At 45.5% G+C, this 16,572-nt stretch overlaps 2 protein-coding genes across 4 annotated transcripts in view; one reads left to right on the top strand and one right to left on the bottom strand.

Moving 5' to 3' along the window:
• Med23 (mediator complex subunit 23) overlaps positions 1 to 1,984 on the top strand; it is a 43,818-nt gene extending 41,834 nt beyond the window's left edge. For both annotated transcript variants that reach the window (XM_005389204.2, XM_005389203.2), the window contains one exon: positions 1,149 to 1,984. In XM_005389204.2, the coding sequence (XP_005389261.1) occupies positions 1,149 to 1,316 (168 nt within the window). In that variant the 3' untranslated portion in view covers positions 1,317 to 1,984. The remainder of the gene's footprint in view (positions 1 to 1,148) is intronic.
• A 2,177-nt stretch (positions 1,985 to 4,161) lies between these two features.
• On the bottom strand, positions 4,162 to 16,212 carry Arg1 (arginase 1). 2 transcript variants are annotated; one of them, XM_005389201.2, is made up of 8 exons: positions 15,930 to 16,212; positions 12,175 to 12,247; positions 9,544 to 9,718; positions 7,390 to 7,549; positions 6,038 to 6,132; positions 5,495 to 5,599; positions 5,152 to 5,288; positions 4,162 to 4,925 (listed from the first exon to the last, which is right to left on the bottom strand). In XM_005389201.2, the coding sequence occupies exons 1-8, from the start codon at positions 15,984 to 15,986 to the stop codon at positions 4,756 to 4,758; spliced, it is 972 nt and encodes a 323-aa protein (XP_005389258.1). In that variant the 5' UTR covers positions 15,987 to 16,212; the 3' UTR covers positions 4,162 to 4,755. The 2 variants fall into 2 exon arrangements, with proteins under 2 accessions (XP_005389258.1, XP_005389259.1); XM_005389202.1 differs by lacking the exon at positions 15,930 to 16,212 and adding an exon at positions 12,789 to 12,880.
• Positions 16,213 to 16,572: the final 360 nt, after the last annotated feature.

The raw sequence follows: 16,572 nt of genomic DNA, 5'->3' as shown, positions 1-16,572 counted from the left end.
TGCAGTTCAGGCTGGCCTTGAACTCACTTTGTAGCCCAGGCTGGTCTTGACCTCACAGTGATCCTCCTGCCTCAGCCTCCGGAGTGTTGGGATTACAGGTGTGCACCACCACGCCTGGTTTAAGGAGTTTTGACAGAGATGTATACAGAAAAGAAAATTATTAATGGACTGATTCTTTCCCCCTAAGGTCAAAGAGTATTTGGTTTTTTTTTTTATTTTTATTTTATTTATTTTTTTTTTTGGTTTTTCTCCGGTACCGGGAGCCGAACTCATCAAAGAGTATTTGAATGAAGCTGAGAATGCTGTGAAACCACTTGAAGGGTAGATCTATTGCCGTTTAGTCTGAATTCTGAGAAAAAAATCAAACAGTAAAATCACTGTAGATAAATGTTGTAGACATGAGTGAGTCTAGGACTTTCACGTGTAATTATGCTTCTTCTGTGAAGATGACATTTTGAAGGATGATCAAATTGTTGACTATAGAAAATTTCCAGTGTAAACTTCGCTAGTTTTTAGTAGTGGATGACTGACCAGGTAGGTAGGGGTAGGTTTTTGTACATGTGTGTGTGATATGTACACATGTATTTGAGCTGGGATGTGAGGGTCCACGCTGACATGGAAGAAGGAATTGTCTCTTTTTATTAAAATCCAAAAGTGTACAGAAGCTTTTCATCTGCCCTACTGCACTTCATATTTTATTTTGTGTTGTATGTTATTTTTTGAGACAGGGTCTCACCAGGCTGGGCTTCAATTTACTATGTAGCTCAGACTGGCCTTGAACTTTCAGCAATGCTCCTGCCTCAGCCTCCTGAGAGCTGGGATTATAGGCATGCACTCCCACACTGGCTGGCATTCCATATTTTATTGTTCGACTACGTAGGTGGCTTTCTGCTTTATTTTTTATTTTATTTTATTTATTTATTTATTTATTTTTGCCTTTTTGAGACAGGGTCTTGCTATGCAGTTCAGGCCAGGCTTGAGCTCACTTTGTAGCCCAGGCTGGTCTCAAACTTGCAAAGGTCGTCCTGCCTCAGCTTTCCAAGTGCTGGGATCACAGGCGTGTAACACCATGCCCGGCTATGTGCTTTTTTTAAAGATGCAAGTTGAAGTTCTGTGGTTCAAGTTATTTCTGTGTTTTCATTTCCTAGGTAGAGAAGATTATCTGTAATTTAAAGCCAGCTTTAAAGCTTCGCCTGCGATTCATCACACACATCAGCAAGATGGAGCCAGCCGCGGTGCCCCCGCAGGCCATGAGCAGTGGCTCCCCGGCGCCACAGTCCAACCCGGTGCCCGCACCCCTACCGGGAGCCCAGTGAAACTGGCTGCCCAGTGAGGGCGAAGCACAGGGACTCTCGGCTGTTCAATCTGAACGCGCTCACGCTGTTGGATGCACTGGAAACAGCAGTGACGTTCAGGTTGTTTATTTTGATTCAGTTGTTGAATCTCTTGACACCCATAATTCCCATCTCCCCAGCTCTGTGGTCTCTGAGACACTGAATAAGCTACTCGTCGTTCACATTTACAGCAACGGCAAGGCTCCCCGCGAACACTGAGGGGTCTGCGATCAAATGACTTCTACTGGGCACTTAACCCCCCGCTGTTTGACCATTGTTTTTTATTGTTAATGACATACTTGGTCTTCCAGTACGTTATTTTATGACTATTTTATACACCTATAAAGTAGTCATCCCAAGGCCTTTTGTACGTAAATCTTCTTTGGCATAGCTTCAGAATAGTGATTTTTATCACTTGAAGGACTGTAGATTTCATTGCCTTGCAGGACCAAAAAAGGTTTCATATTTTTTTAAAAAATGGCTTGAAAATTTTATTGTAAATTTCCAAAAACGTAGTCTAATGCTTTTATTAAGGTAGGTTTGCCGGGGGTTTTTGCCTTTGCTTAGAACTTACTATATGAAATGAGTTGGAAGTCATGTAAGAGAATAACATATCTGCCAACGCTTAAAATAAAATCATCCTTCAGTGATTGATTCCCCAGTTTTTCAAAAAATTAATTAATTGTGCATGTTGACAGTCACCTGGCAGATGATGTGAGTTTTTGAATTTTTATAACATCAGATTTTTAAATATTTATATTTTTACATACAATGCACATTTTTGTTCTTTGGACTTTATTAGCTGTTGAGAGGCATATTGTTAATCGTAGGAGGAAAAAGCATGGCGAGGGGGGAAGTCTGCTGGCTGAATAAACTGTGATTTGTTAATGACTGGGGTTGTGTAGGCCGCAGGCTGTACTGGCCGGGCACTGGCCTATGTGTTTTACGGTACTTGGTGACTCACTTTGGCCTTGGAATTGAAAGTTACTCATTTTTTTAAAGAAGAATTAACCAATTATACTTAAAATTCTTCTAAATACATACTTCCTAGACATTTATTTTCCTCATAGTTCACATTATTGCAATCACTAAGTCTTTTATTTGTAATATAAAGCCAGTTTAAATTTTATGTAATGGTAAAATTAATTTCTTTACCTTTTTTTTTTTTTGAGACAGGGTTTCACCATGTAGTTCAGGCAGGGCTTGAACTCACTATGTAGCCCAGGCTGGCCTCGAACTTGTGGCAGTCCTCCAGCCTCAGCCTCCTGAGTGCTAGGGTTACAGGTGCTTGCCACCTCGCCCTGTGAGGCTCTAACTTAAAGCTGTCAAAGCAGGCTTTGAAATACCGTGTAATTCCAGCACTTGGGAGGCTGAGGCAGGAGGAGCACTGTAAATTCCAGGCTAGTCTAAACTGTATAGCAAGACCCTGTCTCAATAAATAAAAACCAAAAAGAAGGCTTCCCCTGGAGCCTTCCTCTTTGCAGAGTTCGGATGGCCCTGTGCTTCAGGGAGAGGGAGAGGCTGCTGTCTTCTTCTGACCCTGTCGCTTCCTTGCTCCTGAGCATGCGGGAGTGTGTAGGGTGCTTAAGGATGTTAGCCGATGAGACCTGTGGTAGTTGCATTGAGTGAAGGGTGGGATGGCTTGAAGCCCCAGATAATTGTAAGTGAAATTCCAACCTGAATTAGTAGGTTTGGGAAATAAAATGTCAGTTTGACTTCCTGAGCTCCTGAATAGATTTTCAGAAATAGTTTCTACTTCTCATAAGCCTATCTGAATAGCACTCTGTGCTTATAACATCAACAACATCGTGTAAGGGATATAGCTCAGCAGCAAAAGCGCCTGCCTGCCAAGCGCAAGGTCCTGACTTTGATCCCCGGTACCACAAAATAAAAAAACCAACAAAAATATCGTGTAATTCCAGCACTTGGGAGGCTGAGGCAGGAGGAGCACTGTAAATTCCAGGCTAGTCTAAACTGTATAGCAAGACCCTGTCTCAATAAATAAAAAGCAAAAAAAAAAAAAAAAAAAAAGACCATATTCAAGGTTTAGAAAAAGTAAAATAAGATCATCTAATATTAATTAAGTTGGAAGTTGCCTGAACCTATGACTACCCATTTTACAGATGAGGAAACCAAAACTGGAGTTGTAATAGCTTTGCTAAGACCTTACAATGTTTGGGGGATGATGGTTTCATAGACTTTAAATCTTTATAGTAGTCTTGGGCTGTGTATGTGTGTGTTGCATATATTTAGAAACATGTAGACAACTAAATCTTATTATAAAGAATTAAAAAAATCACATCTTTTAGCTGGGGGTGGTGGCACCCACCTGTAATCCCAGCATTCAGGAGGCTGAGGCAGGAGGATTGCCACAAGTTGTAGGTTAGCCTGCTCTGCACAGTGAGTTCAAGGCCAGCCTCAACTACATAGTGAGACCCTGTTTCCCCTCCCAAAATCACATCTTTTGAACAGCATAGACATGTGATACCATTCCAGGTTGGGTAGCCTTGTCTTTGAATATCAGGAACCCACTGGGGGTTGGGGCTTCTATTTGTGTATTTTACATGCTAGCACATTTTAAATTGGAAATTAATGTATGCTTCTTTATTGAAGAATATTTTTTTTTTTTGCCAAAATAGGAAACATACATTTTTTAATGTCACAGAAAATTAGAATTGCCAAATGTTGAACTTAATACCAACAGGAAATGGTTAGAATTTGTCGTGGGTGGACACAGAGGCCAGTGTCAAGGCCAAGAGGCCCTCTGAGTGAGGCCCCTTGGGGCTCTGAGGAACTGAGGGGAGTCAGCACATCTACCAAACAAAGATGCCAAGAGCCAACACAGCGGTTTATTGAGCGTCAATCACATTCACAGCAAGACAGAGGGGAGCTCGCCCGCAGCAGAAGCTGGGCGCCCACGGCCCAGGACCTTGCTTCCTCCCGGCCAACACCCGCAAGAACATGGGCCTGGACAGCACCAGATCTCATGGTGATCCAGAGACCTCGACAGCTGGAAGCCACACAGTGACGTCACAGACAGTTGCAGAGCTCAGGCAGCAGCCCTAGGAAGAGAGTCCGCAGGCACTGACCCGGGAGACGGCCGAAGAGCGGCTCTAGGCCTCTTAAATTTCTCATGAGGGGTTCACAGGGTAGGTTAGGCACACAGGCCGTGTGCACAAGTTCTCCCACACACACACAGGTTGGAGCTCACCACACTACCTTAGAGTCACACGCTACCTTAGAGTGCAAGCTTCGACGAGACAGAGCATAAGATGGCTTTGCCCTGCTCCCATCATTACATGAATTGGGAAAACATTTCTCAGAAAAAAACAGCTCTTTGGGAGGATTATTACAGGCTTAAATAAATTATTAGATTTGCTAATTATGTCACTAGCGGTGAGGTTTGCATATGTTTCCACATTTACTTGGGCGGCGAAAGGTAGTCCTTGTGAGGGTCATGGTTACCCTCGCGAGCCACTCCAAAGCAAGCCAGAGTCACTGCCACTGCCGTGTTCACGGTCCGAGTGACTTCCTCCGGTGTCTTCCCCAGCACAGGGTTTACCTCCATGATGTCTAGTCCGGAGAGCAGCCCTACAGACCAACCAGCACACAGCAAGAATGAATTTGCACAGCACTGGACATTTTAACATCCGGGTAGACACGGTAGGTTATCTTGTAGTGGAGAGATGGTGACCAGTGGGAACCTGTTTAGTCACTGCATCATGCTCTCGGCATCGGGGCCTGGTTTTCACATCAGAGACTCATGGATACAAACGGCCCCAGCTTACACTTCTTGTTGCCTCAGATTGTCACCTACCTGTCTTGTAAATCTCTTCTGCGATGTAGATGCCTTCTCGGTGAGACAGACCTCCCACGACAGGCGTGCCCGTAGCAGGTGTGATGGAAGGGTCCAGCCCATCGACATCAAGACTCAGATGAATTGGCCTTTTCTTCCTTTTAAAGAGTGGAAAGGGATTTCACTTTAAAGTTGGTGGTGTAATATTTGGGTAAATACAAACTGGTGGAGTCAATATACCTGTAGATAAATACAGTTGTTAGCCTGCTTTATAAAACGTGATAACTCAGTGAAGTTCCAGGATTCCCCTTACGCCGGCAGCAAGCCTCCTGTCTCCCATGGGCATGCGCACAGGGCGCCGTACCTTTCTAGTAGATAGGCCAGCGCTTCCTCCATCACCTTGCCGATTCCCAGTCTGTCCACTTCCGTCATTGAAAAATACTTGATACCCAGGGTTTTCACAATGCAGCTATAAAAGAAGAGTTATTCAGATCATCTACAATTAGTAAGGCTGACTCTATGCCCTACTGTTAACGTCTCAGAAAAGACTGACTTGGTGAAGTATGTAAGATATTTGAGTTCTGTGAACCATATGTGTATAGCTATCTTTTAACAGCAAATCATCTCAGATGTAAGTTGCCTGAATATTTTTTTTTGAAACTTGTTTGTTTGTTTGTTTGTTTTTGTTTTTCTTCCGGTACCAGGAATCAAACTCACGACCTTGTGCTTGCCAGGCAGGCGCTTTGCCGCTGAGCTAAATCCCCAGCTCCTTCCCTGAATATTTATATGTATATAAATACACATGTATTGACTTGTTTAAATTACTTTTGTGTAGAGATTTGGCCAGTAAGCATATCTAGTACACAAAATAAAAATGAAGGCAGATCCCATCTGGGGGTAAACTCACTGCTCCCCGGGGTCCACATCTCTCAAGCCAATGTACACGATGTCCTTGGCAGACAGGCAGGGTGTCACCCAGGAGAAACCCGGGACCTCTGGGATCTGAAAGGGAAGTGTGACCGCTTAGGCAGCATGCTTCTCTGCAGCAAAGACCCTGCTGGACTGCGTACATCTTACATTTAGAATGTAAATTTACAGGAAATCATGCAACGATCTCTAAAGGAGGAAGGAGGTGGGTCCGCCTGCAGGGGCCTTGATGGTTTTAGGCTTACCAGTGCCACCTGTGGCCCAGCCCGAGTCCTGCCTTCCCGGGGTCTGACACCAGGCAGGGCCTGCATGTTTCCCATACCTCGGGGCTCCTCGTTTCCCGCTCTCTCAGGGCGGCCCTGATCCCCAGAATGGCCCGGAGTAGCTTGGGGAAGTCAGGCAAGACTGTGGGTTGCTCTTAACACCACACTCCGATCGCTGACATCCACTTTGTCCTGGAGCCAGCTTTGGGAGACATTTTGCAAGTTTACAAGCAAAGCCCCTTGATTATCAGCTCAAAAAAATGTTACTTTAAGCATATTGTATAAGGAGGTTTCAATCCCTTTCATCATGAGCGCCCATACAACTATAATAATTAAAAGTGGTTTTTATTGATATACATCAATAAAAATTGTGCACCATGAGGTTAAATCTTAATCTAGTATTTTAAATTTTGTGGAAAAGTTTCTAGGGTGCGGGAAAATAGTCCTTCCTCTTACAATTTCAGATAGGTGCTTCTCATGTGAAGACGGTAAATAATCATTGTTTCTGCCTTTTGCAAGGGATCTGTGATGTAGCGGTAGCACTAACAAAGAAGGACCTGAGAAACACAGTGGGAAGAGGTAGGGACTAGGAGACCTGGTTCTCGTCCTTGCCTCAGAATATGCCTAACATGCAGTCTTGGGTAAGTCGGTTGACCTCTGAAGCCCTTTGACTTGTTTGTAAAAGATTACTTGCTGCTGCACTAAAAAGGGTAATTGAAAAAGTCAAAATGGCCGGGCATGGTGGCGCGCACCTGTAATCCCAGCACTTGCGAGGCTGAGGCAGGACGATGCCACTTTCATCAACTTTTGCTTATATGCTACCGAGAAAATGGTTTGAGATTACCCAAGAATAAAGCAGCATGAGAGGCTTCCTCCTCCCAGCACTTGGGAGGCAGGGGCAGGAGGATCGCCTTAAGTTCAAGACGGGCCAGCCTGGGCTACAAAGTGAGTTCAGTGCCAGTCTGAACTACTTAGCAAGATCCTGTCTCAGAACGACAACAAAAAAGATGCTTCCCACTCGCTTCTAGCTCCTGAGCTTGTGCTACATAACGGCGCCGGCCGGCTTTACCTTTCCTTTCAGCTCCTTCAGGAGGAAGGACACAGGTTGGCCATGCAGGTTCCCGGTGGTGGTGGTCACAGGAGTGTTGATGTCCGTGTGAGCATCGACCCAGATGACACCGAGGTCAGGGTGGACCCTGGCATGGCCGGAGATGGTGCCAATCGCCAGGCTGGGGGGAGAAGTGTACACGTCAGCTTTGCGAAGCCACCGTGCACATCTCACGCCAGCAGCTGTCTTATGTGGCTGCTGGCTTCTCCGAGTCCGAGCAGCTGCTTCTGATCGGCTTTAGAGGCCACCATCAGAGAACCGGAGCTCTGCAAGCTGGCGGAAGCGCGGGCATTACTAAAGTAGTTACTGAAATGTCTCATTTCATTTCACAGGCGATGGCCTAACCAAATACCAAATTGTATAAAAATGCTAGCCACACAAGAAATTCCATTGTGAGACGCTGTTAAGTTCTCGGGGTTAAATCTGGCTCTTTGACTATACCCACATCTCTCTTGGTAAATAATTCCTTCCAGGGGTTTAGGACAAAGTCCCTCCGTTCTTCTAAAACGCAGCTCTTTTGCTCGCACAGCCCGGAGCACCACTCAGCAGTTCCCGGGGTCCGCGGGGCTCTACTGGGCTGCCCTCCTCCAGCCTGGTGTACCTCTCGGGACAGGGTCCAGCCTCCCGAGCACGTTCCCGAAGGGAAGGTGTCAGCGCTACGCTGCACAGAAGTTAATGGACTGGGATTCACCGGACAGGGCCTGCATCGCGATGGGAAGGAGACGCAGAGTGGGAGGAGTGGAGGAAGGGGAGGAGGTGAGGAAAGAGTTAGGGACAGTTGGGGGCAGGTACTGACTCCCCATGTGAAGGTAATCAGTGTGTGATGCAAACTCACACTAAGAAAAAGGAAAAATAATGCCAGTGGTCTCCCACTTTTGACCACTTAAGTATCATTCAAAAAATCACGAACCTGCTAGGTCTGGTGGTGCACGCCTGTAATCTCAGCACTCTGGAGGCTGAGGCAGAAGGATTTGCTAAGAATTCAAAGTGAGGCTGGGCTGCATAGTGAATGCATGGCCAGCCTGGACTACAAAGTTGGACCCTGTCACTAAAAGCAAAAAGAAAAAAAACAAAAAAAAAACCCCATGAACTCAGATTATCAAAGGGAGAGAAATCACGCTTGGAAGTCCAGGTATTGCTTGATATTTTGTTTCCTTCAGGTTTCCTTTGGCTGCTTGCCACGCTTAAAATTTCCACTTACAAAGTTTTCCACTTAAAGAAGAAAAGTGGAAATTCTGATCGCAGCTTTGTTGCCAAAGCCCGATCCCCCTCGGCTCTAGGAGGAGAAAGGACAAGGGAGCCGGGCAAGCTGCTTGAGGCAGCACTGTCCTCTGCAGCGAGCGGGAGAAGGCTCCTTGCCCAGGGGTGTTCTCTACCATGTTGTTTGTAACTATGAAAATTTAAGAATAACTGAAATACTGACAATGTGAAGATATAGATATATATATGTCATTCCTTGATGAGAAATTGTGCAGCAGTCAGAAATGATGGTTATGAGGGTTTTGTGCGTACTGTGAAGTAACAAGGAAATTAGACTGTAGATTAAGGAGATAAAGGATATACTGTACACATACACACACACACACACAATACTGTTAAACAAAATCATTATAAGGAAAAGAGATGCCATGAAGGAACTCTGCCAGATTTTCAATCCTGATTGAAAATGTTGTTAGAGAAATAAAATTATACTGTTACTTTCTTCTTCTCTGTGTGTGTGTGCTTTCAAGAGTTTTATAATAGAAAGCACATACTTTTAAGTCATTAACCAAAATAAGTTGTAGGTATTACCGGTATTCATGTAGAATAGGCTATGGATTTTCTCAGTGCCTGTTTATTTAGAAATGTGAGCCTGTATCTAATATTGTGCTGACATCATTCATTTTGGATGTATTTTCTGTGACACTAAGGACACCGTATGATGTCAAACATTTGTATGACGTCAAACATTTGTACATACATAACCTATATGTACAATGTTCTTTAAAGGCAGAGAGTTTAGTTTCAGTATCGAATCAGTGCTTTTCTGTGTACACGTCCTCTCTTCCTGGGGTCTCAGTCACACTTCCTGTGGGCCCTTGCGCCCCGCCCCGGGATGCGGCCCCCACGCCACACCTGTGGTCTCCGCCCATCACCACGCTGACTCTGCAGCTCTTCTGCACCTCGGCCACCTCGCTGGCCAGCTCCTCGGTGGCTTTCCCCACCGTCCTGGGATTCTTCACAATTCCAAAGGGGACGTCATTAGGGACATCCGTAAAGGACAGGTCCCCGTAGTCCTTCACATCACACTCTACGGTGAAACGGAAAGTTTCAGGTTATTAAAACGTCGCAAGACAGTGTGTGTGGAAAAAAAAAAAGTGTGTGTGTGGGATGATTCCAAACACAAAATCAGGATGTTTTCAAAGGCAGAAGCAAACAAAAAACCCCAGGCAAGCAGTAAACACCGTGAAGGGCGAAATCAGGCTGCTTTGGTCCCCTCCCCGCCACCTCCAGCACCTGCTAGGTGCCAAGCCCTGTGCCGCCTTAGCTGATCCAGTTAGACGGGACACCAGGGACAGCGCCAGTAACTTTCCGCATTGGACCTGATGAGGCACATTGCTGCCTGCAGCTCGGCTTGTGCGCTTTCTGCCTTTCTATAATGAGGACATTTGGGTTCTTTAAGGAATGGTTAAGAGGTCCAAAGGAAAATACACGCGCACTGTCTGCATTTTCTGACTCTGTTAACCAGGAATGATCCTTGGGTTTGAGCCAGTCCATCGCCTCTGCAGCAGCTCCGCTTCCTTCTCTGCGATCGCCTGCCTTGGGGTGATGTGTGAGGGAGCGTGCTTAGCCCTGAGCCTTGAACGTTAGGGAATACAGGAAGTAAAACTTCTATACTTTTTTGAGAAGAAAAATTTGCCTGTAACTCAGTTCCTAAGGATCTGAACAAGCCTCTGAAAAGACCCTGCGAACAGCTTCAAAGCTAGAGCTTCAGCCAGGAGCCGTGGGGCAGCCTGTGATCCCAGCACTCTGGGACGCTGAGGCAGGAGGGTCACAAGCTTGAGCCCAGTCTGGGCAATTTAGCAATTTAGTGAGACCGTGTCTTAAAATAAAACATGTGAAAAAAGGTTGGGAATATAGCTAAGTAACCAAGGCCCTGAGTTAAATCCCCAGTACCACAAAGAATAAAAATAAAAAAGATTGGGCAGGTAGCTCAGTGTGAAGGCCCTGGGTTCAATCTTTAGTACTGGAATAATAGTAATAGTAATGAGAATAATAATAATAATAATAATAATAAGTGGAGATATACCAGTGTGAAGGTCTTGGGCTCGATCTTTAATACTGTAATAATAATAATAATAATAATAATAATAAATAGGTGGAGATGTAGCTCATTGTGAAAGCCCTAGGTTCAATTCTCAGTACTGAAAAAAAAAAACAATAACTGGAGTTTCCTGTAAAACTGGTAGGGAACAGTTTAGTGCTCTAAATTAAAGAGCCTTTGCACTGTGCCTCACTTCCAGGTCTTCCTTCATTTTTAAAATTTTGAGCCAAGGTCTCACTAAGTCACTAACTTGCCTAGCTGGACTGGAACTCTCCATCCTCCTGTCTCAGCCTCCCAGGTATGTGCCACCATGCCCCACTTATGAAGTCTAACTCATAGCCACTAAAACTCATTTGAAGGGCACAGGTCAGTGAGTTTGGGAAATATCTCCAATCTTGTAACCATGGCCACGACAATCAACAGGTGAGACACTTCCACCCCTTTATAGTCAGTTCCTGCCCCATCCCTGAAGCTGAGGACTTGCTCTCTCTTGCTATGCTTTTGTCCTTCCAGAATTTCCCACCAGTGGAATCACCCAGCAGGCCTTTCATGTCTGGCCTTTCACTGGACATGGAGTCTGTGTCATTGGCCTGGTCCTTTTCACTGGTGAGTGCCACCTCACTGAATGGCAGGTCTGTGTTTTGTGTATCCATCCACAACTGATGGGCATTTTTTTGTTTCCATTTTTTCTTTCTTTCTTTCTTAAAAAAAATGGTCTCCCAGCCCAGGGAGATAGCTCAGTGGCAAAAGCGCCTGCCTGCAAGCACAAGGTCCTGAGTTTGATTCCCGGTATCAAAAAAAAAAGAAAAAAAGAGAAAGAAAAAGAAAAAAGGTCTCCCTAGGGAGCCCAGGCTGGCCTCGAACTCACAGCAAACCTCCTGCCTCTCAGCCTCCCAAGTGCTGGGATTACAGGGTTGTACCACTATGCCCCGCTCCGTGTTTTCTTATCATAAACATGGCTGCTACATATTCAAGTACAAGTCTTTACATGGAGATTTGTTTTCTTCTAGGCAAATATTGATAAGTAGAACTACTGAAGAAAAACACATGTGTACTGAAGAAACTGCCAAACCGCTTTCCAAAGCGACTGTATCCCTTTGTGTTCCTGCTGGAGGTAGATGAGGATTCCAATTGGCCCACAAGTATGCACTCATTAGTAGGCTACCTCCTGTGCCCGTGGTTTTTCACTTCAATTCCCCAGTCCCCCTCCCACCTACAGTGCCACTGTACAATAATTTGGTTAGAAAGACAAACCACCTGAGTAACGCTCTCCAGCCAGCGATGCTGACTGAGCCTTTGGATGTGCCCTGCTTTCTAACCGAATGTGGTTGTAAATTACAGCCAGGGCCACCGTCCTGTGGTACAAATAGCACCGTAGACGCATCCCGGGTTCCCAGAGCGGGGAGGAAATCAGGCAGATCTCCTTTTAACTTAAAGATTACCTTGTTCTTTCAGTTTTTCCACCAGGCCAGCTCTTCTCAGTGCCGAAGGGCCTTTCTCTACCCCTCCTCGAGGCTGAACAATCAGAACATAAAGAACTCCAGTCTGTATCCTGATCGTCAGAAGCACACAGCGAGAGCTTTTTCATCATTCAATCAGCTGAGTCATAACTGTCACTGTTTCAGCCCCTCTGGAAGTGCCACATCTGGGGGACAGTTACTGGCTCGTGTAATTTTCCATCAACCTTACCGTGATTGCTCTGGCACACAGCTAACGCGGGCAGACGCTTGAGATCATCCCAGTTCTTGGGGTCCCAAGGCCTGTACCCCCTTGCTGCCCACATACAAAACCCCGGAAAATCCTTCTGCTTGCCCGGGACAGGATAACAGACAGCATCTTGGCAACAGAAAGTGTGGACAATGAATCCCAGTACCAGAATAGAGGGGCACGGAGCAAGTGCTCGATGTCCTGCGGTGAAGACCGGTGCTCCTGACGGGGGCGGGGAGGGGGACTGTCAGGGAGGGCTGCCTCCTCTTTGAGCTCAATCTTGCAGCAAGAGTAAGTAGTCAGGAAAACAGGATGAGGGAGAAACTGCAAACCCTGGGGGGCAGCTTACACAAAGGCTCCAGAAGACAGAGAAACCCATACACGTCTTCAAAGCAGAAAGTTAGGGACAGATCATCTCCTGGGAGATAAAAGCACAAACAAGACCAATCCAGGAAGCTCAAGTTCTGACCTGCTCAAGCAGTCCCTGAGAGACGCTCCCTGCCCATCCACCCCTGGGAAGCCGCTCCTCCTCCTCCTCCTGCCTGCGCCTTTCCGATTCTCCTTTCTAAAGCAGATCTTTTAGATGGCAAAAGTTATGTATGGCTGTCAGCCGAGAAGATGTGCCAGAAGGCACGTGTTTGTCTCTAAGGTCAGGACTGCAGCCCTGAACTAAGCAACTATTTCTTCTGCCGTCAAAGGAGCCCTAGGTGTCAGGCAAATAGTCCATGTCAAATTCCTGTCCCTGGTGACAAGGGACCCCACATGCTCTGCCTGGCATATTTTCTTCCTTTACTCTACTTCCTTTTTCTTCTTTTACTTTTGGACTGGCGCATGATATTTGTGCTCAGTGTGAAGTACAGTGTGATGTCCTGATTCATGTATGCACTGTGTGAGAAGCAACTCTGGGTAAGTAGCGTGTCTGTCACCTCAAACTTGTATTCTTTATGGTGAATTCATTCAAAATTGTATTTACTGCAATTACTACAATCCTTTCTAGTCCTCAGTCAAGCAGTTGTAATGTCTCCTATTTGACCCTCAGTAGGGTCCTACTTGGTTTATATTTTGCCTTTACTTTTGTGTCTGTTTTTGTTTTTTCTCCGTTGTCAGATTTCAATCTAAACTTCTTTGTCTTCGGGACACTGTGTGTTGGAGTTCGGTTATGGCACACAGTACATTCTCCAGCATTGACAATTTGGTAAAAAGCCCCATGGCCCCTTTTGCCCTTTCCCTTTCAGAAATGAGAACAAACCTCATAGATCCCTTAGGTGCCACTATATTTGCTATAAGACAGTCATAGAATTTCTCAGACATTTTCCAGCATTCTTTTCTATTTGTTTGCCTCAGTCTGCTTCTCATGATTTTTGTCTTTTTGAGAAAAGATCTCACTATGTAGTTCAGGCTGGCTTTGAACTCACTATGTAGCCCAGTTGGGCCTTTGAAATTGTGGCAGTCCTCTTGCCTCAGCCTCCTGAGTGCTGAGGTTGCAAGAGTGCACAACCACACCTGGCTGTCACTGGTCTTTCCTCAGTGCTTAGTTTATCTACCCACTTTGGAAATTGCTTTGTGTGCTCCAAAGACTTTCTAAACAGAGTTCAGTTCCTACTTGGTCATAGGTATAAGATCCACTCTGTTGAGCTCTCTGAAGGGGCATCAGTGCAGGCCTTTAGGACAGGCATTTGAATCAAGCAGTCCTGTCTGCAGTCACATGGTCAAGGCTGTGGGGTCTGAACAAATTACCAAACTTCTCTGTGCCTTATTTACCAAAAGATAAAAAAAACCTGTCTCATTATTTAACCACTGCTTTACAAAGGGCCAGGCAGGGGATGCAGCTCTTCCTCAGATTCCAGTGTGTGGTCATCTGCCTTCTATTCTCTTTAAAGTTTAACCTTTATTTTAGGTAGGGACAAACACTTATAAATTAGCCATTTTTTTTTTACCTCTATGGCTTAGCATAGAAAAATTGATCTCAATCAACCCTTGAAATTATGAGATAGTAAGTTTCATTTTTTTTTTTTTTTTTTTAGACAATAGTCCAACCTGGTCTTGAACTTGTAGGGATACTCCTGCCTCAGTCTCCCAAGTGCTAGGATTACAGATGTGCACAACCACTCCTGGCTACTAACTTCATTTTTATGGCCACGTTTTAATGGGAGAAGAGCTGGGGGAAATTCCGGAGAGTGGGAAATAGATCAAGGTGTGTTTTAACATATTATCTCCTGAAGGGGCTGTTAGGCTTTGCTAGGCCCGGGGGCCAGAGCGCCTTTGGTCTCCCTCCCGCCTTCCTTCTCTCCCTTCCCTCTTTCTTTCCCTTTATTTCTTTCTTCTTTTTAGAAGTCTTTTTTAGATGTTTTAGAAGTCTTTTTAGATCTTTTAGTCTTTTCAGAACTTCTTCAGTTCTGAGTCACAATCTGTGCCAAGAACAGATGAACCTTTTGTAGATTTTGAAAAGAAACACAGGTCAGCAAATGCCCCTGTGTTCCAGGAGAGCTCTTTGGAGGGCTCAGGGAGGGGAAATAATATTTACTCACAGTCCAAATGCCGTTTGGGCTTCTAGCTCTGACCTCTCCCAATTTTGTGTTGCAATAAAAATTCAGAGTTCACAGAAAGAATTCAAAACTAAGAGGGGGTGACAGCCCTAGACCCTAAGAAAATGGGAAAGACCACCATAATGAAGTCTCAGGAGCTGCAGCGCGTGTGTTGTCTTCTTTGGGTTTCCCCCCCCCCCCTTTTTAAGCACAGACCCTGCTGATTCTAAGGGATCCTCTCATAAGTGCCAGAGTGCATGTGGCCGGCAGAAAAAAGAGGATTTAAATGTTGCCGTCAGGTGTGGACTCACACTTAGGTGGCTTTCGGGCGAGCTTGGAGATTCATAAACTCCTTTCCTGTCAGTGTGGCCCACAAGCAGAATATTCGCTCCCTACCCTAAGAGAAATATGTGAAGGATTCTACTTAGCTCATGAACTTTTGTAGAATCGTTAGAACCGTGAAGGAAGATGAATCACTCACAAAGTCACATCAATGATTGATATTTAGGTTTACCAAATAAAAGAAGCCTAAAGCTTGCCACCAATCTACGAACACTCTCTAAGTAAGCATCCATGACCCAGGCAAGCAAAGGCGTGTTTAAAGTTCTCTCACCTCCACATCCTCAGGAGACACCCCAACCAACAAGAACCGAAAAACCAGAGAAGGAGGGACACCGCAGAGAGGGGGCATTTCCATTCAAACAGAATTTGCTTGCTTAAATGCCAGCAAACATTCAGTAGATTTAAATGAAACTGAGTTTGGCAGACAGCAGGGGTCAGAAGCATGAGTGGGTGAGACCATAATAAGACAATGTCACAAAATGGTGAGAAAACCTTAAAGCAGGCACTCTTTTGCCAGACTATATGGGGAAATTGAATTAATGAGGCAGGAACAACCAACGCATCTGCAAGTTCCCCAAATCCCCAATACAGTCCAGTTCTTCCAAGTCAGGCTTTTCACTCACCTGTCCCTTGGAGAAAGGGGCTCCGATGACCGCCACGGATTTTGACTTGGAACTCATGCTCCCTGATGCTTGTCCTGCTGCCTGAGCTCTCCGGCCAGGGGCCACCCTCTGCAGCCTGCAGACTGAGGATGCATGTTTTTCCACTTATAAATGGGTTGAATGTGTTTATTTTATTCTAATGAGGACAGCTGGCTCCGCCCATTAAGCAGACATGGCCCTCAACAGAAATCTTGCAAATTCTTGGTGCATGGAATAAGCCCGATTCGTGGGAGCCTAGGTCTCTAATTAAGTGAGCATTATTCATGTTCCTGTTCACACCCTTTTCTGAAAAGCCAGCTGGATGACATTAAACCTTCTTAGACAAGTGGCAATTACGTGCGGTTTCATAACCCGGTAAGAAAAAAGCACAATGGTTCTAGTTGGGCAATACCAGGGCTGGGTGCTCACCTCCTCCCGGCTCGGAATCCAGCAAGTAGCTGCAGCGGAACAGCTGGCTGGCCTGGGGGTCTCACACTCCCCCCCAGCTTGGCCCCTGAGCTCTGTGCCCTGCACCAGGGTGACCGCCTGACCCGCCACACACAGCCGTGTACCACGAAGGGACGTTCTCAGGGAACGCGTGTTACTTCCCTTTATTATTATTATT

The sequence above is a fragment of the Chinchilla lanigera genome, unplaced genomic scaffold (assembly GCF_000276665.1).
Source record: "Chinchilla lanigera isolate Chin_1 unplaced genomic scaffold, ChiLan1.0 scaffold00035, whole genome shotgun sequence".
In the NCBI taxonomy this organism is placed as follows: Eukaryota; Metazoa; Chordata; class Mammalia; order Rodentia; family Chinchillidae; genus Chinchilla; species Chinchilla lanigera.
The sequence above is the reverse complement of the archived record's forward strand: the minus strand, read 5'-3'. Positions and strand labels throughout refer to the sequence as shown.

What these genes read in the sequence shown, in the direction of transcription:
- Arg1 (XM_005389201.2), bottom strand. Translation starts at nt 15,986, where the DNA reads ATGAGTTCCAAGTCAAAATCCGTGGCGGTCATCGGAGCCCCTTTCTCC. An exon ending in GTGATGGGCGGAGACCACAG is followed by an intron (nt 7,550 to 9,543) that starts GTGTGGCGTGGG and finishes TTCTCCCCCCAG; the next exon opens with CCTGGCGATTGGCACCATCT. An exon ending in AGAAGAGATTTACAAGACAG is followed by an intron (nt 4,926 to 5,151) that starts GTAGGTGACAAT and finishes GTTGGTCTGTAG; the next exon opens with GGCTGCTCTCCGGACTAGAC.